This window comes from Pristis pectinata, chromosome 18, assembly GCF_009764475.1.
Source record: "Pristis pectinata isolate sPriPec2 chromosome 18, sPriPec2.1.pri, whole genome shotgun sequence".
In the NCBI taxonomy this organism is placed as follows: Eukaryota; Metazoa; Chordata; class Chondrichthyes; order Rhinopristiformes; family Pristidae; genus Pristis; species Pristis pectinata.
This window is the reverse complement of record NC_067422.1, coordinates 38,711,857-38,736,937: the sequence shown is the minus strand read 5'-3', so window position 1 is coordinate 38,736,937 and position 25,081 is coordinate 38,711,857. Positions and strand designations below refer to the sequence as shown.

Sequence of the window (25,081 nt, the reverse complement as noted above, 5' to 3'; positions counted from 1 at the left end):
TTTTTGAGATATTGCTGTTATTAGGAAAGATTAAATAAGCTGGGGAATTTTTCATCAAAGTGGCAAAACTTAGATCCCTGATCAAGTGGTTTAACATTATATCTGGATTGGATGAGGTGGATGTGGGAGAATGTTTCAACTTAATGGAGAATTCAAAGAGGAGCCAAAATACAAGGTAATATATTAAATCAAACGGGGAATCAAGAAGAAATTTCTTTACTCAGAGAAAGGGGGAAGAATGCAGTACTTGCCAGGAAGCAAGCAAGACTAACGGCCGGAGTGCTTTTGAATGGAAACTGGTTGAGTTTGTGAGAAAAGGAAATAGATCGATATGCTGCAAGGCTGAGATAGATGGAGGGAGGGAGGCTCCAAGTACAATGCACATATTAACTGGACAGAATGTTCTTTGCAAATCTGGGCTTTATAATTAAAGGTACAAAGTACAAGGGCCAGTAAGTTATACTAAATCTACTTGAAACACTAGCTCAGTCTCTGCCAGAGTACTGTGTCCAAATCTGAGCACCATACATGAGGAGGAGCACTGAAGGGCTCTACCAGCATGACTTCAGTTACAAGGACAGACTGGAGAAGCTGGAGTTGTTCTACCTAGAATGCAGCCGGTCAAGTAGAGATTTGGTAGAGGTGTTTAATAACGTGAAGGAGTTTAGATTTAATAAGGAAATTTTTCTTCCAAAAGTTGGAGAATTGGTAACTGAAGAACACACACTTACAGTGACCATTGGAAGAACCAGAGGCAATATGAAGAAAATCCTATTTTATGCAACAACTGGTTGGGTTTCTAATGAGATTGCCCTTTGAATAGCTACCTTATCAGCTGTATCAACCTATAATTCAAAATTCAGGTTCCATAGTACCCATGTATTCAGCATTATCTGTGTATCACAATCCATTTATAGTCCCTACACTTTTGGTATTGAAGTGCCAGGAGTTCACCTACTCGAATGCCAGCCCTCTCTCCCCCAATGATCCGGTAAAAACATCCCTGCAGAGGTAAGGCGTGCTGTGCTGTGGAGAGGAGTGGTACTTACAGATGGACAGATGATGAGCCCATATGGACCTTCTCTCTTGGAGAAGGGCAGCCTTTTCTCCTGCTCCTGGCAGAACATGATCATGGGCAGGGTAAACACCAGAGTCTTGCCAGAGCCAGTGAATGCAATCCCAATCATGTCCCTCCCTGACAAACTGAAAACAAGCACAACAAAAGTTAGAGAGAAAGGAAGCAGCAGGTCAATCGCAGCACTCAATCCCAAGTATCTTCCTCATTTACCTGACAATCATAGTGGTGCCCCATCACACTAACAGTTAAAGCCTTTAATGTGTCAAGGCAGCTCACTCAAGCATAGAACTCCCCTATACAGGCTCCTGCTGAAACCTGCACATTCAGGAGTATGCTGGCAGCACAGATTTAAACTCCCAATTCAGAAACTCCACTTAGCAAAATGGACTTGTATAAACAGACATCCAATAATTTACACGAAATAAAGACACTGTTCCTACACCACAGTAATTCTCTGGATCTGGAAGAATATTCTTTCTTTTATCACTTAAGACTTTACTGAAAAGCTATCTTCTTGAGCAGTGTTGATAAATCTCCCACTGTGCAGGGAGGGAGGCAGGGATTTTCAGGATTTTGAGCCAGTGACAATGAAGCAAGATTAATATATTCCCAAGAATGCCATGTTACTTAGAATGCACCTTGCAGCTTGTGACAGCACGCAGTTGCTGCCTTCATCTTTCCAGAATGCCAACATTATGAGTTTCAGAGGCATTACTGAAGAAGCCTTGGCAATGCATCTTGCAGATGATAAACACCAGAGCCGCGGTGTATTGGTGGTGGCAGTGTTAGTTAAAGAGACAGTCACAGCTGGGAGAAGGTCTGATGTATTAGAAGGATCATCAAATGAGGCTGTACCAAGGAACAAAGAAGGAGGTAATCAAACTATTGGGAGCAAGCTGACAGCACAGATTACAAGGGTTTGAACAGTTGAAAGAAGATAGAAGAGTAAATCTGAAGGCAAGTTTCTGATACGCAAGTGTAAGGCAGCATCAATGGGGGAAAGCAATTATCCCAAACCTGTGACTTCTACCATCAGAAGTACAAGGGCAACAAGCACAGGTTCTTCTTCAAGTCACATGGCATCCTTGCATTGTACTGTACCGTTCTATGAAAAGGAAATCTGTCTCAAAGTAAAAGGATGGGACTGCCCAACGTAGAGACCTCTGGATGAAAAGGTGAAGAGGGAAGCCCATGTCACATACTGAAAGTATTGGGTGTTATCAGAATCTTGAACAGACCTCTCATATGCTAAAGCTGAATTCTTGATCTCTCAATCTACCATGTCATGCCCCTTGCATCTTGTTTACCTGCATTGCACTTTCTTTGTAGCTGCTGCACTATATTCTGCATTCTGTTTTCTTTTCACTACCTCTATGTAATTACGTATCTGCGTGGATAGCACACAAGCAAGATTTTCACCATATCTCAGCACACATGACAATAATAAACTAATAAAGTCACCTAACAGTTCCAGTGAAAATAAGCCCGACCTATCCCATCTCTCCTTATAATTACAGCCCTCCACTGCAGGCAATATCCAGGTGGATCTTTTCTGCACCCTCTGTTGCTAGTGTGGTGTGGTCACCAGAACTGTACACAATACTCTTAAGTGCAGTCTAAACAGTATTTTGTACAGCTGCAACATGATGTCCCAAGTCTCATACACAATGCCTCGGCCTATGGAGGCAAACATACCAAATGCCCTTTTCGCTACCCTATCCATCTGTGACGTCATTTTGAGGGAGCTTTGGACTTGTACCCCAATTCTCTCCATACATCAATGTTCCTAAGGTCCCTGCCATTTACAGAATTTGACCTTTGAAAATACATTTCCTCAAACTTGCCTGGATTACTTTTCATCTGCCACTGCCTTGCTCAACTTTCCAGGTGACCTATGCCCCGCTGTATCTTCAAACAACCTTCTTCACTATCTGCGACTCCACCAATTTTCAAGTCATCTGCAAATTTACTAATTATACCCTCTACATTCTCATCCAAGTCATTTATATATATTACAAACAACATGAGATTCCCACGCCGATTCCTCCAGTACACCACTTGCTACAGATTTCTAGTCAGAAAAACAATCATCCACCACTACGCCCTGCTTCCCCATCGCCCAGCCAATTTTGGATCCAGTTCACCAACACATCTTGGATCCCTGTATACTTAACTTTTGGACCAGCCTACCATGCAGAACTTGTCTAGTATAAAGGTGAGATTTATCTGGAGAAGTGTGCAGAGCTCAGCACCTCTAACACTGCCACAAGCAGTGACTTGCCACAGAGGGAAGAGTGAGAACATGATCAAGTGCATACTTGCCTCGTGTTAGTTCTCTCACCACCTGCTGCAGATCCAGCCTGCCATCTATGACAGTAGGTGCCAAGACATTCCCGGCATCGAAATCCTTCATCCAGAATATATTCCATACCCTTGCCACCCTCAGACCTCTTTGTTCAACATCAGCTGAGAGAGGATGGTCCCTTACCTGTGTTTACCCTGATGCTATGAGACACCATGGGCTCCAAGCTCAATGCTGAGAACTCCTGGTGCCACTATCTCCATCATGTATGCAACTATTGATAGGACACGGGATATACTGAGGAATTGTAGTGGAAGAGACTGGTGCACTAGTGAAAGGTACCATTTTGCCATTGTGACTGTATCAGCTGAGGTCGACTAATCAGTGGGTCACCCCTCTCAATCTGGCGCAGCACCAGTTGCTAGTGACGGGAACTGTGTAGGGCTAAATGGTTTTCATAGTTTTTTTGTCAGTAGCTGTGTCGGGTCCATCCTGGGTATCTTTTTGGTTTTTATTTAAACAGTTAGATATAACTGAGCAACTTCCAAAGTCGCTTCAGAAGGCATGTAAAAGTCTGCTACAATCCTGCCAGTCTGTGGAGTTCCTCACCAGGTAAGGGCACTAGACGACATTAATCAACTAGCTAGGATTTTGTGTCAAGGGTTTCCTGGTTACCTTAACTGATAGTTGTTTTTCACCTCTCATTGAAAAAAAACTTTTCAGCTTTGGTGGTAGAATTCTCACCTGCCACTCAGGAGGCAGAGGTTCAATTCCCATCCAGTGACCACCCAGTGATTTCAATGCGTGCCTGACTTCTAGCTGCTTTTGAATTTGATATACCCCCTATTTATTAACAAAAAGTGATGCATGTCAGTCTTATGTCATCATCTGAACATAAACTGCTATTCCTACTCCTCACTCCCAGTTCAATTCCCCTAGCTGATGTTTACTGGCAATGAAGGGCTGAATGGTCTCCTCTGTATCATAGATCATCTATGACTCTAAGTTCCTCAGCTACGAGTGGAACTTGAACCCATGTCTCCAGATCATTAGTCCAGCTCGCTGGATTACATCTCCAATAACTTTACAAAAAACATATTGCAGCTGCCAGAGATAAAAGCCCAGTATTCCCACTGTTCAAGTTTCCCCCCTGTGAATGTGTGTTTGATGCAAGATCTCTGTACTTACACAGTTGGAATTCCTTGGATCTGAATAGGAGTTGGATGTAAAATTCCCTTCTTCTTCAGGCCTTTCAAAATTGCTGGAAGCAAAGCAGTGAGAACTTTAGCAGGAATACACGGTCAACACACGGGTTAGGTACAGCTTGGATCCCATATTCCCTGAGACACAGCTAGGAGTAACAGCAGCAATGCATCATTTGTAAGCAGTACAATGCTTGCCACTCTCCATTTGACCTCCAGTACCCGAGAAAATACTTCAAAGCACATTTTACCTTTAACAAATTGATTGTCAATTGATCTGTTGGACCAACTTCTCATTACGGATGTTGAAAATCAAAAACTCAATGACCAGGACATGGGGGGTGGGGGTGGGGGTGGGGGGGGGGGGTGGAATGCGAGGAGAGCTCAGAAGATGTACTTCTGTCAGATTTCATTCTAATTAACAAACTGCAACATGGCAACGCAACTACAGCTTCTTGCTCGCATACTGTAGAGCAAGCTATCCAGTGCCACAGTTCTCTGGTTGTTAATGGCATAAAGATACACTGCTCTAATCTAGGTTTTTAACAAAGTGATTGACATTCCTCACAATTTACAGTGGGAATGTTCATGGAAATGCAATGTGTTCATTATACTCTGCAGGCAGTACAAAACAAAATTAACAATCCATTCCCACACCAAGACCACTATTAAACACGGTAAAATGCTACTGGGTCCAGTGTGAACGTTAATGTTTGTTGAGTTTTAATTAATGATTTTTGTTTGTTGCATTGCATGCTGAGGGAACAGAGCTCAGGATTGTATGCACCATATGAAACCATCAGGACTTCTCATTACGAGTCTAGAACCAAGGGCCAAACAACTTTCAATAGGAGGAGTAGGCCACTTAGGACTGAAATGAGGAGAAATTTCTTCACTTGGAGGATGATTCTGTACCCCAAAGGGAGGCAATGGCTCGGTCACTGAGTTAATTCAAAACAGAGGTCGATCGATCTCTGGATATTAAGGGAATCAAAGACCCCACCTACCCGGAATGTTCTCTCTTCTCCCCTCTCCCATCGGGCAGAAGATACAAAAGCCTGAAAGCACGTACCAGCAGGCTCAAAGACAGCTTCTACCCCGCTGTTATAAGACTATTGAATGGTTCCCAGTACGATAAGATGGGCTCTTGACCTCACAATCTACTTATGACCTTGCACCTTATTGCACTGCACTTTCTCTGTAACTGTGACACTTTACTCTGCATTCTGTAGTTTTACCCTGTACTACCTCAATGCACAGTGTAATGAATTGATCTGTATAAACAGTACGCAAGACAAGTTTTTCACTGTATCTTGGTACAAGTGACAATAATAAACCAATTCTAATTGTGCAGGAAAATTGCACTGAAGTTAAAAAAAAAAAATCAGCCATCATGGTGAAAGGTGGAGTGGGATTGAAGGGACTAACTTCTCTCATTTTTCTTATATGATACATTGTTAAACTAACAAGTTCAACAGTGATGGAACTGACCAGCACCTGGTATTAATCAGCCTTCTCAGACGATCAAACCATACGTTGTTTTATAAAACACGTGCAGTTCCGTGTTAACTGTGGATCAGGAGGTGGCAAGGCGCACACCGAGGAGACAGAAGGGCAGCAGGGCTCCCGTCCAAGGACCAGCTCCATAATCAAGGCTGACACTTCAGCTCAGGACTGAAAAGCACTGCATGCTGGAGATGCCTCACTTCAGAAACAACATTAAAGAGTGGGGTAACAGAGATTCCATCACAATCTTTATCCCAACTAATATTCATTCCCAAATCAACAGAACTAAAGCAATATCTGGTTATTATGCAAGAGATTCTGCAGATGCTGGAATCTGGAGCAACACACACATAATACTGGAGGAACTCAGCGGGTCAGGCAGCATCTGTGGAGGGAAGTAAACAGTTGACGTTTTGGGCCGAGACCCTCCATCAGGACTGGAAAGGAAGAGGGCAGAAGCCAGAATGAAGTTGGGGGAGGGGGAAGGGTACATGCAGGCAGGTGAGAGGCGAGTTCAGGTGAGAGGAGGAAGGTAGGGCTGAAGGAGGAGGAATCCGGTAGGAGAGGACAGTGGACCATGGAATAAAGGGAAGGAGGTTGGGAACAGATGGACAGGTCATGAGGCTGGGGGAAGGGATGGGCAGGTCATGGGGAAGGGGTAAGAGACAGGGGTCACAGGAATGAGGGAAGACATAGGAAAGAGAAAAAAAAAGTGGGGGGGGGGGGTGGTGGGAGAGAGAAGAGGGGAGGGGTTACCAGAAGTTAGAGAAATCAGAGTTGAGGCTGTCAGATTGGAGAGTACCAAGGTGAAATACAAGTGTTGTTCCTCCAACCTATGCCTGGCCTCAACGTGGCAGTAGAGGAGGCCATGGATAGACATGTCGGTACGGGAGTGGGATGTGGAATTGAAGTGGGTGGCCACCAGGAGGTCCTTGCTTTTGTGGCGGATGGAATGAAAGTGATTGATGAAGTGGTTACCCAATCTGAGTCGGGTTTCACCGATGTACAGGAGGCCGCACTGGGAGCACTGGATGCGATAAATGACACCCTCTGATTCACAGGTGAAGTGCTACCTCACCTGGAAGGATTGTTTATGGCCCTGAATGGTGGTGAGGGAAGAGGTGTAGGGGCAGGTGAGCTCTTAGTGCGGTTGTAGAGATAAGGTCCAGGAGGGACGAGGGATCGCTCTCTCCGCAACCTCCCCCCCCCGCTTTCCCTAGGGATCGCTCTCTCCGCGACTCCCTTGTCCACTCGTCCCTCCCAACCGATTGCCCTCCCGCACTTCACCCTGCAACTGCGCTAAGTGCTGCACCTGCCCAGTGCGGCCTCCTCTACATCGGTGAGACCCGATGCAGATTGGGTGACCGTTTTCCATCCGCCACAAAAGCAAGGATCTCCTGGTGGCCACACACTTCAATTCCACATCCCACTCCCATACCGACATGTCTGTCCACAGCCTCCTCTCCTGCCACATTGAGGCCAGACACAGGTCGGAGGAACACCACCTCATATTTTGCCTTGGGAGTCTCCAACCTGATGGCCTCAACATCGATTCCTCTAACTTCTGGTAACCCCTCCCCTCTGTCCCCACCACCCTTTTTTCCTCTCTCCTTTGTTTTCCCTCATTCCTGTGGCCCCCTCCCCTTTCCCCCACCCTCATGACCTGTCTATCTATTCCCCACCCTTTATTCCATGGCCCACCGCCCTCTCCTACCAGATTCCTTCTTCTTCAGCCCTCGGCCTCTTCTACCCATCACCTCTCAGCTTCTTATTTCCCCCCCCCCCCCCCCCCCACCCATCCTCCTACCTTCCCCCTCTCACCTGGACTCACCTATCACCTCAACTCACCTATCCCCTCCGTGTTCTCTTCCACCTCCCCCCACCTTCTTATTCTGGCCTCCGCCCTCTTCCTTTCCAGTCCTGATGAAGGGTCTCGACCCGAAACGTCGACTGTTTATTTCCCTCCATAGACGCTGCCTGACCCGCTGAGTTCCTCCAGCACTTTGTCTGTGTTGCTCTGGTTACCATGATTGCTAGATCACCACAGTGACTACACTTTGAAAGCCTGGGACGTTCCTGAGGCATTGAAGCCCTTTGCTGGCTCTCAGGGCCTGGTGACTATCCCCTCCCCACCAGCGCTCAATCACGCTTACCTGGTGGAAATTTCATTTCTTTGAAATGTTTAACAGGACACGGCAAACCTTCCCCCTCCACCAAGATGTGGTATTTCTTCCGCACTCGCTCGTTGCGAGCTTCAGGCATGGACCGTATGTACCGAGGTGGGTTCCAGCTGCAGGGACAGGTCCATGTTACTGGTTATTTAACTTGACCAACAGCCTAAACATCTGAAGACCACACACTCAACAACATTAAAGCATACAGTTCAACAGCTTGCTTGGAATGGTCAATTCAAAATATATGTATTTCAAACACAAATGGTGCTACATAGAACTACACAAGCAGAAATAATTCCAGCCACAGAACATCATTCAATTGATAGAGTAATGCAGTAATTAATTCTGCTAATTTCTTAGAAGTTTAAGGAGATTTGGCATGTCATTGAGGACTCTGACAAACTTCAGTGGAAAGCCTTCTGACTGGTTGCATAATGGCTTGATAAGGGAACTCCAAAGCACAGGAATGAAAGAGGCTACAGAGGGTGGTGGACTCAGCCAGTTCCATCATGGGTGCAGCTCTCCCCACCATCGGGGACATCTACAAGACGTAATATCTCAGGAAGGCAACAGCCATCATCAAGGACCCCCACCATCTGGGCCGTGCCCTCTTCTCATTGCTGCCATCAGGCAGGAGGTACAGGAGCCTGAAGACCCACAACTTAAGGTTCAACAACAGCTTCTTTCCCACTGCCTTCAGGTTCTTGAACCAACCTGAAAAACCCTAACACTACCTCAGACTATATTTCCCTCAACTTGCCCTAATGCTGTTATGTTATTTTTGTTTATTGTGCCATGTAAGTTATGTATAATTTATGTTTATTTAAGTGTCTGTAATTGATGTTTGTACTGTACTGCTGCATAAAGCTAATTTTCATGGCATTTATACCCTGCGCAAGTACACCCATGACAATAAACTTGAGCTTGCACCTCACAGCACCAGCAACCCAGGATCAATCCTGACCTGGGGAACTGTCTGCACTTTGTAACTCCCCTGACCACGTGGACTTCTCCCGAGTACTCGAGTTTCCTCCCACGTCCTAAAGGTGTGTTGCTAGGTTAATTGACTACTGTCAGTTTCTTCCTGCGTGGTTAAATGGGAAAACAATCAAGCGGGAGTCGACAGAATAAATCGCAGGACTACAGGGAAGAGGGAGAATAGGATTGATGGGATAGCTGTGCAGGAAGCTGGCATGGACCTGATGGACCAAACAGCCTCCTCCCATGTCACAATAAGAAAGAAGCACGACGTACATGTAGCTCTTAACTGCTGGACGATCAAATTAATACACCAATTTCTCCCCATGACTTGATAAGGTCCTCTCTTCCAAACTTAATCCAATTTTTGCTTCAAAGCTTCAGTTAAAGCAAATGCATTAAATCAATGGCATTTCTGTAGTGATCACACAACAGGTGCTGATGCAGAGACATTGGTATTATCACCTTAACAAAGAGTTTCAGTCAAGACTCATTTCATTGCAATTGTTCACAATCAGATCATGGTCCCTGCTTCAACCACTCCCAGTGGAGAAGCACACGACACACTAACAAAAGTGGAATTATTCAGTCAAGAAGCACACACACTCACCTGGTTTTGATTGGGTCATCGTAGGTTATACCCTTTGCCATTTCCTTCACAGACATCAGAGCTACAATTGAAACAAACTCAGTTACAATAGGAGTCAATGATTGCCAATTATGGCGAGAACCTTGCAGTACTCCCTCCGCTCCTAAATCAGATCTCAACGCAGACAAGATACGCAACCTGCTACCTTCTTGTCTGCAAAGCATCACCTGGTTCTTTGTGTGTGTGGTATTCTGTCACTCTCCTCCTTGTCCAATTCTGGCCCAAGTTGTTTGTCAGTTCATTACCACCTCCCATGCCCTTGGATTTCATATGTACTTTAAAACCATGATTTTCAGATGTACTGATGTGAATCACCCCAGATAATTCTAGGACCCCTCATGATTCCCAGTCTCCTGACTGACAGCATGGGCCGGCGAGGGAAGTTCTGAGCAGGCTAGAAATGCTTCAGCTTTTGTTGATGTAAAACTACATAAAAATATTGTAGCCCAATTACAAAAAAAAACAAGCAGTTAGCGTAACGCTGTTACAGCGCCAGCGACCCGGGTTCAATTCCGACCACTGTCTGTAAGGAGTTTGTACATTCTCCCCGTGTCTGCGTGGGTTTCCTCCAGGTGCTCTGGTTTCATTCCAAAGACATATGGGTTAGGAAGTTGTGGGCAAGCTATGTTGGCGCCGGAAGCGTGGCGACACTTGCGGGCTGCCCTCAGAACACTCTACGCAAAAGATGCATTTCACTGTGTGTTTCGATGTACATGTGACTAATAACGATCTTATCAGTGCACTCCCTTGGGAACACAAATTTCTCCCAACTCAAAAAACAACAAAGCCAGCAAGGGCAGAATCACTGCCAGATCAGTGACAGCGAGTAGAAGAAAAGACAAAGGAACATCTCAGGGGTACTGATCACTGGCAAATAAAAGAACTATTTATACTCAAGGCCAAAATCGTTAACTGAAACAAAGCCAATTATGAGGGAATGTGGATGGGCAAAGTCAGGCAGCGTGGCAAGAATTACTGGCAAAACATTATCATAGATCATAGAGTTATACAGCCAGGAAACGGGCCCTTCGGCCCAACCTGTCCCGGCTGACCAAGATGCCCATCTGAGCTAGTCCCATTTGCCTGTGTTTGGCCCATATCCCTCTAGGCCTTACCTATCCACGTACCTGTCCGAATGTCCTTTAAGCATTGTAATTGTACCTGCCTCTACAGCTTCCTCTGGCAGCTCGTTCCACATACCCACCACCCTCTGTGTGAAAAACCTACACCCCAGATCCCCTTTAAATCTTTCCCCTCGTCTTAAACTTACGCCCTCTAGACTCCTCTACCCAGGGAAAAAGACTGCAATTATCTATCCTATCTATGCCTCCCAGGACCTTATCAACCTCTATAAGGTGTGTTGATCCTGAGTGAGCAATAATTAAAGAGGAGAGACCAATGGAGATTAGCAAAAATACTAACTAAGGAAGGGGCTTCACACTAGGGTCTGGTTAAGTGGCAAATTAAAAGCTGTCCAATCATAGCCAATCTGAACCTACACTCAGCGGTGTAGAGGAGGCCATATCGCAAGCACTGAATGCAATAAACAAGGGAAGAGTGGTGGGGTGGAAATAAAGGCATGGGTGAGTACAAAGTTGTATGGATTACAGGGACAGGGTGTGAACACGAGGATAGAATGGGAATGGAAGGACTAGAGGGTAGGTTGGATAGTGGGAAGTTTAGAGACAAGGGGATAGGGTGAGAGCAGAGGGGTAGAGACAAGGTGAACATGATTGGATAAGAAGGGAGCAGAGAGGGAATAAATGGGAGGAGGCTCAGACTCAATGTAAACAGTGGCATGTTTCTGTTCTACACTGCTCCAACAGTTAAACTGACCTCTGCCTTCAGCAACACTTTCCAGTATTTTCTCCTCTTCTTTCAGTCGTTTTTCTTTAGCGGATTCTTTGCGTGCTGTAAAACACAATCCACATTGTCAGCCACGTTCAAAGTTTACATTCAAAATCCCAGCAGCATGAACACTATTGAACTGAACCTTTCCGACTCTATCCACCCCCGACCACTGCCGGGGCACGAGGTGAACAGCCCCACACCCCAAAGGGTGTTTCCAACAGCACATTTGCTCCTGTGAGTGTCTTACGCTGTGTTTCAAACTACCCAACGTCCCACCACCTTTCCAGATACCCCGTCCCACCTCGACTTTCTGACTTCCTTGCATTCAACCATAAGTTTACACCTCCCCCCCGTATCCCACATGTTTCCAATTACCTTTCATTCTGTTGTTACTGACTACCTTGGCCCCAGCCCGAGGTTCTAACTACCTCATGACCCATGTTAATCCTCCTAGTCCATTTTGTTGAAGGAATACCGAGCATTGCTCTGTTGTTATTATGTTGCTAACTGACAGCAGGGCAGTCTCCTCCCTCAGAGCTGAGATCCCAGCCCCATCACACAATGCCTCCTCGGAAAGAAATGCTGCACCTTCTGCCTTTTCCTTCAGCTGCTGATGCTGGTCCAGCAGGCTGATATTGGACCGTGGTCCCAGTGGGCCATCACCATCATCCTCCCTGCAGTCACTGCCGCTGTCCTGGTCATCATCCACGACACCTTTCCTCCTCATCCGCGCCAGCTTCTCCATCTGTGTACACACACACACACACACACACACACACACAGGGGAAATCAGTCACCAGATGGCACTGAGAAAGGGTTAAACTAGAACATTATCAATGTTAACCCGCTGAGTTTCCCCAGCAGTCACTTCAACTCTACAAATTAAAGAAGAAAACAGATGCTGGAAATCTTCAGGAGGTCAGGCACCCTTGGTGGGGAGAGAGGAACAGAGTTTCAGGTCGATGACTCTTTAGGTCTACTGAGCCATTCTTGAATTCAAGCTCACATCTGGGATCAAAACACAACATCATCGGGATGTTTCCCCAAATGACAGGACGTGATCTCTCAGGTGTCCTCCCACCTTGTGCTCCAATTTCCCAGACTGGAATAACGTGACACAAACACCCATCCTGCTACAAGTTTAAAGACCAACGGAATGTAAAATCTCAAGCGCGCTCTCTCTCTCTGCTAATTTCTCAGAGATATAGAAAGGAATCTCTGCTCTGATTTTGCAGAGTGATGAAATACACTTTCCTTCTCTCCTTTACTTGGAGCGACTATGTCTTCTCTCCAGCGATCTCTCTCTCTGCACAATTTCCCCGTGACACATGATGCACCCAAGTGTGACCCCTTAAGTAATCTTTCAGTTGCAAGATCCTAGACCGATGATGTGATCTCTCAAGCACTCAATCTACCTCTTCTCTCAGAAATCCAGCTTCTCAGGATATGGTTGCTCATGTGCTCCCTGTGTTGTGTTCCCAGATACAGAGTGATCTTTCAAGCAGACCCTTCCTGCTGGCAGTTTCCAAGTGGTACCATATTTGCTTTTCACCTTATTTGTAGTGCTGCACGGGGCAGAGGGTAGTGGAGGGTTGGGGGTGCGGACAGTGCTAGAATAAACTGAGATAAATGATAACCCGGCCAGGATGCCCAGGTAAATAGACAGATCACAGAACTCTGGTCACTGGAAAGGTTGGAGAAAATGGTTCTCTCGTATCACCACCAAAAAATTATCGACGGATTGGGAATTATCAAAGCACATGCCAGGAGCAGAGGGAAATTAAATATTATCAATATCCAAACATATCGAATATTGGCATAGTGACTTACCATCTGCTGCTTTCTCTGTTTAACAGGAATATAGGGAATGTATTCCTCCTCGCCATCCTCCTCTTCGGATCGTAGGCGCTGAAATACAAGAAAACCATTGAACATGCAGAGAGAGCCATCCTGTCGTAGGGTGACACTGCAGGACTACCACCGGTTAAGGAGTGGGGTAAACTTTTCACGCAAGAAGCAGTGAGCAGGACGCTGCGTTCTACCCTTCCAAACCAGGGCGGACCCAAGCAGGTGTACCAGGAGCTGAGTAATGTCAGGTGGAGCACCGTCAGTGATAGTTCCAGAGGTCCAACCTGTTGTTCCAACTTGAAGTGATAAATAAAGAGGAATACAGAAAAAGGGAGTAGGTGATTTAGCCTGAAACCTATTTTGCTATTCAGTTGGATGTCTGATTGGCACTGCCACTCCATTTACCGCCAGCTGCTCCTGTACTGTGCTCCCTCATAAAATCTCAGCCTCGAAACTTCTGAAGGAGTCCGGGTATCTGAAGCCCTTTTGGTCCTCCTCCTTAAAGTCATAGTTCTAATTTTAAGGTTGAAATTCACACAGGGAGCTCCCCGGTGGAACCCCACCTTTCAGCACTGGGCCTGTGGCTCGGCAGCTCACAGCTCTTAAAGTACACATCCAAGTACTGTTTAAATGTGATGACAGTGTCTGCCTCTCCAACTCTTTCAGGCAGTCAGTTCCACACCCTAAAGAGGATACAAGTGACATCCCAGGAATAACCACCAAAATTACATTAAACTGTCGGAGCTGAGGTCTGACATTTTACTGCTGCATTTCATTACAGAGTCTTAAAAGAAGTGGCGAATGAGACGGTTGATGCATTGATTTGAATTTTCCAAATTTCCCTAGATTCAGGGAAGATTCCATCACATGAGGAAAAAAAAGCAAATGTAGCTCCTATATTCTAAAAGGAAGAAAGACAGAAAGCAGGTAGCTACAGGCCAGTTAGCTTAATATCTGCTGCTGGGAAATGTTGTATATTATTATTAAAGACATTCCAACTGGGCACTTAGAAAAATTCAAGAAAGTCAGGCAAAATCAACATGGTTTTATCAGAGAAATCTTGTTCAACCAATTTATTAGAACTCTTTGAAGAAGTAACATGTACTGTGGATACATGAGAGCCAGTGGATGTACTACACATAGGTTTTTGGAAAATGCTATATCACTTTGTGTAAAGTAAAAGCTTGTGGTATAAGAGATAATATGCTTCCATGACTTTACAATTTAGAGGAATGGAGCTGACGACATAATATTGCTCTGTTTCCATTGAGAAATTTCAGTCCAGTATTTTTTCTTTTTTTGAAATTTTCTTATTAGTTTGGTTATATTATTTACATTTTTTTTATTGATTTGGGGAATTTTTTTTCTTTTATATACACAATAAATCTTTTCCTTTCTTTTATATTATATTCATCTACTAAGAGATCATGAGTTCTAAAGATTTTTTTTATATTTTATTGTTCTTTATGATTATCTATGCTATGATTGTTCTCCCGATCTCTTTGTATTACATGTACAATCATCGATGTTATATATTAATCTGTATTAATTTGGAAACTAATAAAAAGATTGAAAAAGAAAGAAACGAGATAATATGTTGGCATGGATAGAAGATTGGCTTGGCATAAATGGGTCTTTTTCTATTGGCAAGGTGTACCATGGGGATCATGATGGGGTCTCAGTATTTTTACAGTTTATATAAATGACTTGGATGAAGGCACCAAAGGTACAGTTGCTAAATTTGCTGATGACACAAAGATAGGCAGGAAAGTAAGTTATGAAGACGTCATAAGGAAGCTACAAAGGGATATAGATAGGTTAAGTGAGTGGGCACTGATCTGGTAAATGGAGTATCATGTGGGAAAATGTGGAATTGTCCATTTTGACAGGAAAAATAATAAAACACACATATTATCTAAAGAAGTTGCAGTGCTCTGGGATGAAGAGAGACCCAAGATCCTAGTGCATGATTCACAAAAGGCTAGTATGCAGGTACAGCAGATAATTCAAAAATTTATGACAGTGTTATTGTTTGTCAGGAGTACTAAATACAAAAGTGGGGAAGTTGTGCTTCAGTTATATAGGTGTGGGTGAGTTGACATCTGATGAACTGTTCGCAGTATTAATGTCCTTATTTAAGGTAGGATGCAAGAGAAGATTTACTAGAACGATACCTAGTTTGGATGGGGATTATCTTCTAAGCAAACATTGGGCAGGTTAGGCGTGATTGAAACACAAAATCCTGAAGGATCTTAACAGGGTGGATATCTGTTGGGTGCCGTGAGAGAATCTAGAACTGGGGAGACCATTTCAAACAATGAGTGGTCACCCATTTAAGATAAATGAGGTAAAATTTCTTCTCTCAGAGTACTGCGAGGCTTCAGAAGCTTCTTCCTCAATGGGTGATGGAAGCACATATATTCCTGATCAGCAAAGGGTGAAAGGTTACATGGAGTGGGTAGAAATGCAGAGCTGAGGTTACAATCAGATCATACATGATCTTATTCAATGACAGAGCAGGGTTCAGTGCTGAGGGAACAACCCCTGCTCCTAATACATATGGTCCTTTGAACCCCCTACCACACAATTGGTGAAAAAATATTTTTCATTGTTCCTTTAATCTTTCTAACAGTTATTTTAACTTCCATAGAACAATACAGCACAATACAGGCCCTTCAGCCCACCATGTTGTGCCGACCTTTAAACCACGCCTAAGACTATCTAACCCCTTCCTCCCACATATCCCTCTATTTTAAATTCCTCCGTATGTTTATCTAACAATCTCTTGAATTTGACCAACGTATCAGCCTCCACCGCCACCCCAGGCAGCGCATTCCATGCACCAACCACTCTCTGGGTGAAAAACCTCCCTCTGATATCTCCCTTGAACTTCCCACCCATTACTTTAAAGCCATGCCCTCTTGTATGGAGCATTGGTGCCCTTCCTATCTTACAATTTTAACCCCTCAAAAGGAAAAATGTGTCCTTCCCTTTTTTTTTTGAAACTCTATCCAGGCCCCCCTCATCAGCTTATACACTTCAATTCAGTATTTCCAAAGAAAACAACCCCAGCCTCTCTAACCTTTCCTTACAGCAACAATTTTCTAATCCTGGCAACGATCTCAAATCTACTCTGCATCCTCTCCCAGCTAATCAGATCTTTCCAGATAATCCAGAGACCAGAAGTGTATACAGTACTCAAATTGTAACCTAATTAGGATTGCAAACAGTTCTAGCATAACATCCATGCTTTTATATGGTATGCCTCAACAAGTAAAGGAAAGCATCCCATGTGCCTTTTTGACCACCTCCCCTTTAAAGATGTGTGGATGCACACTTCAAAGTCCCTGTACACCTTTCAGAACCTTCCCATTTATTGTACATTCCTTTGCCTTATTGTACCTCTCCAAATGCATTACTTAATACTTTTCCGCCCAACTGCCCAGACCATCTATACCTGCCTGCAGTGCAAAGCCTTACTTTGCCTATACTGTGCCTTGTTATTTCAGACCACCCCCACCAGAGGAAAGATCGACTCTAACAAATCCCTTAAGTATCTTAATTGCTTCAACTGGATCAGCTTTTAATCTTCTACTCCCAAAGGAATTCTAAGCTTGTCTATGCAACGTGTCATTTTCATCCTGAGTGATCAGCAGTACACTCCGAGATCCATGCTACTTTCCAATGTTAGTTGCCCTCACTGAATCCTGTGAGAGCATGAGAAATAGTAGCAAGTTTGCCATTCCGTCCCTCCCCCATTCCCATAGCATCTCCACCTCTCTGCCCTTAAGATCTGAATTGAACTTCTATCTCGATGCCACTTTTATGTGAGAAGGGAAAGGTTTAAAGGGGACCTGAGGGGTAAGTTTTTCCACACAGAGGGTGGTGGGTATATAGAACAAGCTGCCAGAGGAAGTGGTAGAGGCAGGTACAATTACAGCATTTAAACATTTAGAACATGGATGGGAAAGGTTTAGAGGGATATGGGCCAAGTACAGACAAATGGGACTATCTCAGGAAGACACTTTTTGGTCAGTATGGACATTGGGCCAATGAGCCTGTTTACACACTGTATAACTCTATGACCCTATATATTCATTGATTTTCATAATATCTAAAAATCTATTGATCTTCATCATGAATATACTCAACGACTGAGCCTCCTTGGGTACTGAATTCCAAAGATTCACTACTTTTGAGGGAAGAAGTTTCTTCCCATCCCATTCCTGAATGATTGGCTCTTTCTTTTGAGATTGTGACCCTAACTCTAGACTCCTCCGGCAGGGAAAACTTCATCCCCACTTTTACCCCGTCAAGTGCTACGAGATCTTTATACATTTCAATGACATTAAGCCTCATTCTTCTAAACTTTAGAGAGAACCGTCGTGGTCTGCTTAATGCCCCTCATGGGGCAGATCCTCCATCCCAGGCACAGACTGAACCCTCACTGCGCTGCCTCAGTACATCCTTCCTCGGGCAGGGAGGCATCAACAGATGAGAACAGATATTCCAGAGGCACAGGACAGCGAACTCCATCCCTGTACGCCAGCACCACCAGCAGCAGCACCACCACTGCCACCACCAGCAGCAGCACCGCCGCCACCAGCAACACCAGCAGCACCGCCGCCACCAGCAGCAGCAGCACCACCACTGCCACCAGCAGCACCACCACCACCACCAGCAGCAGCAGCAGCACCGCCGCCACCAGCAGCAGCAGCACCACCACTACGACCAGCAGCACCGCCGCCACCAGCTGCCCCCGGAGACCGGCCCCCGGTTCACCGACGGCCGCTGCCTGAGCCCGGGCACCGTCGGTGAGGCGGCGCCGCTGCCGGACCCCGGCCTCCGGATGCTCCACGGCGGCCACCCCGAGGCTCGGCGACAACTGGCGCCGCCTCCCCGCTGCTGCCAGACCCCGTCCGGCTCCCACCTTCTCCCCGCCGCCGCCGCCGCCGCCCTGCTCTCCGGCCACACACTCGGACTCCATCACCGGGCCTCCTCCCTACGTCACCGCACTTCCCGTCCGTCCGCCAGCTCCGCCCGGCCCTTCCGGTCCGTCCGTTTACCTGCTCCCCGGCGAGTCTGGGTTCCAAGCTGAGACAGTGTCGTGGGGGCCGAGAGAGGGAAGGGAGGAGGGAGAGGGGGAAGGGAGGAGGGAGGGGGGGGGAGGAGGAGGGAGAGGGGGGGGGGGAGGGTGGAGAGGGGGGGGGGGAGGAGGGAGAGGGGGGGGGGGGAGGAGGGAGAGGGGGGGGGGGGAGGAGGGAGAGGGGGGGGGGGGAGGAGGGAGAGGGGGGGGGGAGGAGGGAGGGGGGGGGGAGGAGGGAGGGGGAGGGGGAGGGGAGGGGGAAGGGGGAGGGGGAGGGGGAAGGGGGGAGGGGGAGGGGGAGGGGGAAGGGGGAGGGGGAGGGGGAAGGGGAGGGGGAGGAGGGGGAGGGGGAAGGGGGAGGGGGAGGGGAAGGGGAGGGGAGGGAGGGGGGAGGGGGAGGGGGAAGGGGGGAGGGGAAGGGGGTGAGGGGGAGGGGAAGGGGGGGAGGGGGTGAGGAGGGAGGGGGAGGGAGGGGGTGAGGGGGGAGGGAGGGGGGGGAGGGGGTGAGGAGGAGGGGGGGGAGGGGAGTGAGGGGGGAGGGAGGGGGAGGGAGGGGGGAGGAGGAGGGGGGGGGAGGGAGGAGGGGGGGGAGGGGGAGGGAGGGGGGGGAGGGGGGAGGGGGTGAGGGGGGAGGGGGGAGGGAGGGAGGGGAGGGAGGGGGGGGAGGGGGTGAGGGGGGGGAGGGGGGGAGGGGGGAGGGAGGGAGGGGGGGGAGGGGGGAGGGAGGGGGGAGGGAGGGGGAGGGAGGGAGGGGGTGAGGGGGGGAGGGGGGGAGGGGGGAGGGAGGGAGGGGGGGGAGGGGGGAGGGAGGGGGGAGGGAGGGAGGGGGTGAGGGGGTGAGGGAGGGAGGGGGTGAGGGAGGGAGGGGGGGGAGGGGGGTGAGGGAGGGAGGGGGGGGAGGGGGGGAGGGAGGGGGTGAGGGGGTGAGGGAGGGGGGGGAGGGAGGGAGGGGGAGGGGGGGAGGGGGGGGAGGGAGAGGGGGAGGGGGGAGGGAGGGGGGGGAGGAGGGAGGGAGAGGGGGAGGGGGGAGGGAGGGGGGGGAGGAGGGAGGGAGGGGGGGGGAGGGGGGAGGGGGGAGGGGGGGGAGGGGGAGGGAGGGGGAGAGGGAGGGGGAGAGGGAGGGGGGGGAGGGGGAGGGAGGGGGAGAGGGAGGGGGGGAGAGGGAGGGAGGGGGGGAGAGGGAGGGGGAGGGGAGGGAAGGGGGAGGGGAGGGGAGGGAAGGGGGAGAGGGGGGGAGGGGAGGGAAGGGGAGAGGGGGGAGGGGAGGGAAGGGGGAGAGGGAGGAGGGGGGAGGGGAGGGAGGGGGGAGGGGAGGGAAGGGAAGGGTGGAGGGAGGGAGGAGGGGGGAGGGTGTGGGGGTGGGGACGGGGTGTAGGGTAGGGGGGTTCGGGCGGTGGGGGGTGGGGTGGGGTGGGTGGAGGCGGCCGGGCCAGGGTCCCGGGGCGGCTGGGCTGCGGGCCCGGAAGCTGTTCACCCTGGCGGCAGACGGCTTGTCAGTCGGAAGCTGAGGACCGGGGACTGACCCAACCTGCCCCCGGACTCTCCAGTGTAGAGGCCACACGATGAAGACCAATTAGAAGAAAGGCGACGAATGGCTGCCTCACCTTTGGGCCCCTGTTGTGGAGAGAGCAAACCCTTCAATGTGCTGTAAGGGAAGGGAAGCTGTGTCTGAAGATGGAATCCCATTGAAAGTGGCGTCAGTTGTGAATGATGTGGAGGAAAGTGAGGACAAGGGGAGCCCTGTACTTGCTCTGGTTGGGCTGGGGCTGGGCTGTGGCTGGGCTGTGGCTGGGCTGGGCTGTGGCTGGGCTGGGCTGTGGCTGGGGTGTGAGGTGAGAGCAGAGGTGCAGAAAGTGGAACAGATGTCATTGAGAACCACGTTGACCATTATGGAGGAGAAACCGTGATTAAGGGAGAAAGAAAACACCTTGAAGTATTGTTATGGAAAGTATTGTCGTCAGAACAGGTACCACACAGCCAGAGAAGGTGAGAGAATGGAATGTAGTCCTTGTATTAGGCAGGGTGGGTGGGGGTATGGTCAAGAAAGCTGAGGAGTCTGTGGGCTTGTAATGTTTGTTGGCCTAAGGTGGACATAGGAAAGTTCGGGAAGGGAAGAGAAGAGTCAGATGTGGACCATGTAAAAGTGAGAGCAACGTGAGATTTAGCAGCAAAGGTGAAGGAACTTTATCTGTCTGTCTGGGTGAAAGTCACCAGTATACCAGACAGAGGTGTGAGGATGGGGACCTGACTTGCTCAGGTTCTGACTAACTTCCCACCAATGTGACACTCCTTGGCAACGTCATCCAAAAAGGCAGAAGGACCAGCTGTTGGTCCCCACCTCTCACCCATAGTGAATACAGATGAAAATTATTCAGAGAAGACCCTGTCCTCCAACTCCATGCACCGATTGCTGCTAATGGGCTTAATCTTTCCCTGGTTACCCTTAATATAACGAATAAAATGCTTTGGGCAAGATAAAGAAACATCTCAGAGCATGGAATTTACTATTAACCTCAGTGTGCCAGCAGAGTGGCTGCTTAAGGAAAAGAGTGTTTGAAGATCAAATCATCAAACCTGGCAAGATGGTTCAAGGTCCACTGGCCAGCAGTGATCCCCACCCTTCTGTACACCTCGGAGTCATGGACTCCGTACAGCAGATGTAAAACACTGGAGAGAAAACATCAATGCCTTCTCTACAAAATCCTCCAAATTCATTGGCAGGATAAGGACCGGAGTCCTCTCCCAGGCCAATACCCCCACTGAGGGACTGATTACACTCAACCAGCTCTGGTGGACGGGCTACATTGTCTCTGTGTCTCGGACCAGACTTTCGAAGCAGGCTCTCTGCCCTTGGCTCCAACATGAAAGATTTACAGGAGTATGAAGAAATTGCTTCGAGGGGTTTGCAGTGTCTACTTGAAAAATGTAATATCTACACTGATTCATGGGAACCCCTAACCTTTGGATCAGTATGGAGAAAAAGCTTCCAGAAGCTCAAGTCTGTAATGGGAGCATATGAGAAGAGGTGGGTGGCACTTGACCTCTGAGTCAAAGGCCACAAGTTCAAGTCCCACTCCATTCAGTTAAATCGAACTGGAAGTGGTTCTTTCAGATAAAATGTTAAGCTGAGATGAATGTTAAACATCCTGAGATGAAATCTGAAAAAGAGCAGGAAATTTCCTTCATGCCCTACCCAGAGTTATCTCTCAGACCTCATCTTGTCTTAATTAGACCCTTGGGGTTGAGAGTGACTTGCTTCCACTCCAGGGGTGCCAGATGAGGTGGGACCTACAGACCCTGGCACCGATGGAGTGTGCCAGTGGGGTGCCAGGGAAGTGGTGCACTCATGCCGTTAATCCTGGAGTTCTCAGAATCTGGGAGAATGAGATGGGAGTAGTGTTGATGGTTGGCATGGACCTGTTGGCTGAAGGGCCACTTTAGCGCTGTATGATTCCATGACTCAACAGGGAGACCCCTCAGTAGTTACCAGTCAGACTGCTTCCCATCTTGAAGATGGTCATGATAACAGCACGTTCCACCTCCAGTATATCCACCTCTTCCCAGATGTGGGCAACGAGGTTATGAATTTGTGACTGAAGTCCCTCTATTGCCAAGCTTTAGAACTTCAGCTGAGATGCCGTCTGCTCCTGAGGCAAACTTTTTTCTCATTTGGCACATGACCTTTTTGATATCTTGTCAATTAGGAATAGCAGCCGGGCTGAACCAGATAGTTTACTATGGAAGGGAGTTAAGGACACTTATGTCAAGGACAGAGTCATGGTTGAGGAGTGTTTTGAAATGCTCTTTCCGTAATTACACCAGATTATGCTGTTGTTAACACATTGCTGGTGTCGGCCCTTGCTGTACGTAAATAGTTTCTCCCGTTTCTTGACATTACACTTGATTACCTCCAAAAACACTTTCAGGTCTGTGCTTTGGGTCATCGTGAGTTTCTGAAAGGAGTTATATAAATGACCTTGTGTGACACAAAGGACTAAAGTAGATGATCCTATTGAGAAAACAATTGCTATATATAAGCAGGGAATTGAACTTCCCGCACCTCCCTCCTCTCCCCTCCCCCCCCCCCCGACATGACAGGGACAGGGTTCCCCTTGTTCTCACCTACCACCCCACGAGCCTCCGCATCCAACACATCATCCTCTGCAACTTCCGCCATCTCCAACGGGATCCCACCACCAGGTACATCTTCCTCTCACCCCCTCTCTCTGCTTTCAGTGGGGATTGCTCTCTCCGCCACTCCCTTGTCCACTCACCCCTCCCCACTGATGTTGCTTTATGTGTTAATCCTTAATGTAGTAGATTGCTGTTCAATAAAAACTGTACCATAAATCATATGACTTGTGCATGTGACAAATCCTGCCCTGTACGATGCTGCCACGTAATCCAGGGAACTGTCCTAGTTGTGTCCTGTAAAGAAAGTTCCCGTTGGCTGATCTACACAGACTACTTAAGAATGGCTTTATTGGACCATGGCCTTAAGAAATATCTAAAGCAGCCTCATTATTATTGGAGACACAAGTCCCAATGAATGGTCTTGACCTGAAAAACGTTGACTCTCTATTTCCCTTCACAGATGCTGCCCAATCCACTGGGTTCCTCCAGCAGATTGTTTTTTGCTTCAGATTTTAGCATCTGCAGTCTCTTGTGTCTCCATTTCACTACTCCATTGCAAATTCTCTTTAAGGTATGCCCACCTGGCTTCTACACAACTGTTTTGAGACAGTGGACTGGTCCATGTTCGAAGACTCAGCTGCCAGCTTTGATGAGTATGTCACCACCGTCACACACTTTATTAGCAAGGGTGTTGTGCACTATGTACCAAAGAGGACAATCCGGGTTTTCCCAAACCAGAAAGGATGGATGAACTGGGAGATCCACTCCTTACTGAAGTCGAGGACTGCTGCATTCAAATCAGGTGACCCTGATCTTCACAAGAAATCAAGATACGACCTCTGGAAAGCTATCAGGAATGCCAAGAGACAATACCAGTTCAAAATAGAGTCCCAGACCAGTCGTCAGTTGTGGCAGGGCTTAAACGCTGTAACAGGCTGCAAAACGAAGTCCGGCTGCATAGTCAACAACAGCGCATCCCTTCCCGATGAGCTTAGCAGGAAGGAGAGAGAGAACTTAGTGGAATGGTGTCATGACAACAACCTTTCCCTCAATATCAGCAAAACAAAAGAGCTGGTCATTGACTCAGGAAAGGGGGTGGTGTACATGCACCTGTCTACATCAATGGTGTTGAGGTTGAGAGCTTCAAGTTTTTGGAGTGAACACCAATAGCCTATCCTGGTCAAACCACGTACACGCCACGGCCAAGAAAGCTCACCGGCACCTCTACTTCCTCAGGAGGCTAAAGAAATTTGGCATGTTCCCTTTGACACTCACCAACTTTTATCGATGCACCATAGAAAGCATCCTATCTGGATGTATCACGGCTTGGTATAGCAACTGCTCTGCCCAGAACCGCAAGAAACTGCAGAGAGTTGTGGACACAGCCCAGCGCATCACGGACACCAGCCTCCCCTCCTTGGACTCTGTCTTTACCTCTCGCTGCCTTGGTGAAGCAGCCAGCATAATGAAAGACCCCACCCACCCGGGACATTCTCTCTTCTCTCCCATCAGGCAGAAGATACAGGAACCTGAGGGCATGTACCACCAGGCTCAAGGACAGCTTCTATGCTACTGTGATAAGACTGGGGCAGGCACAGTAGTGTAGCTATTACAGTGCCAGCGACCCAGGTTCAATTCTGGCCACTGTCTGTAAGGAGTTTGTACATTCTCCCCGTGTCTGCGTGGGTTTCCTCCGGGTGCTCGGGTTTCCTCCCACATTCCAAAGACGTACAGGTTAGGAAGTTGTGGGCATGCTATGTTGGCGCCGGAAGCGTGGCAACACTTGCGGGCTGCCCCCAGAACACTCTACGCAAAAGATACATTTCACTGTGTGTTTTGATCTACATGTGACTAATAAAGAGATCTATTGAACGGTTCCCTTATACAATGAGATGGACTCTTGACCTCACAATCTACCTTGTTTGACCTTGCACCTTATTGTCTACCTGCAATGCATTTCCCTGTAGCTGTGACTCTGTACTTCTGCATTCTGTTATTGTTTTTACCCTGTACTACCTCAATGCACTGTGTCATGAATTGATCTGTACGATCAGTATACAAGACAAGTTTTTCACTGCACCTCGGTACCAGTGACAATAATATACCAATACCAAGATGTTTTCCTCCCAGTCCAGATGAAGGGTTTTGACCCAAAATGCCGACTGTCCATTTCCTTCAAGAGCTGCTGCCTGACCTGCTGAGTTCCTCCAGCAGATCATTTGTTGCTTCAGATTCCAGCATCTGTAGTCTCCACTTCACTGGAAAACCTTTTA

The 25,081-nt window shown here is 47.9% G+C and overlaps 2 protein-coding genes across 3 annotated transcripts in view; one reads left to right on the top strand and one right to left on the bottom strand.

Moving 5' to 3' along the window:
- Positions 1 to 18,670, bottom strand: part of LOC127579909 (probable ATP-dependent RNA helicase DDX41) — a 36,408-nt gene extending 17,738 nt beyond the window's left edge. Inside the window, exons 1-8 of the mRNA XM_052032967.1 lie at positions 18,519 to 18,670; positions 13,571 to 13,648; positions 12,329 to 12,485; positions 11,726 to 11,800; positions 9,851 to 9,911; positions 8,242 to 8,378; positions 4,569 to 4,641; positions 1,050 to 1,203 (exon numbers count right to left, since the gene is read on the bottom strand). Coding sequence (XP_051888927.1) covers positions 1,050 to 1,203; positions 4,569 to 4,641; positions 8,242 to 8,378; positions 9,851 to 9,911; positions 11,726 to 11,800; positions 12,329 to 12,485; positions 13,571 to 13,648; positions 18,519 to 18,575 — 792 coding nt within the window. The 5' untranslated portion in view covers positions 18,576 to 18,670. The remainder of the gene's footprint in view (positions 1 to 1,049; positions 1,204 to 4,568; positions 4,642 to 8,241; positions 8,379 to 9,850; positions 9,912 to 11,725; positions 11,801 to 12,328; positions 12,486 to 13,570; positions 13,649 to 18,518) is intronic.
- Positions 18,671 to 20,148: 1,478 nt separating this feature from the next.
- LOC127579910 (uncharacterized) lies at positions 20,149 to 24,872 on the top strand. 2 transcript variants are annotated; one of them, XR_007957742.1, is made up of 2 exons: positions 20,149 to 20,660; positions 23,380 to 23,675. XR_007957742.1 is itself a non-coding variant. In XM_052032968.1 (2 exons), exons 1-2 carry the CDS (start codon positions 20,315 to 20,317, stop codon positions 23,976 to 23,978), a joined length of 681 nt encoding a protein of 226 aa, XP_051888928.1. In that variant the 5' UTR covers positions 20,149 to 20,314; the 3' UTR covers positions 23,979 to 24,872. The 2 variants fall into 2 exon arrangements, 1 of the variants encoding a protein (XP_051888928.1); XM_052032968.1 differs by having other exon boundaries at positions 20,149 to 20,396; positions 23,380 to 24,872.
- Positions 24,873 to 25,081: the final 209 nt, after the last annotated feature.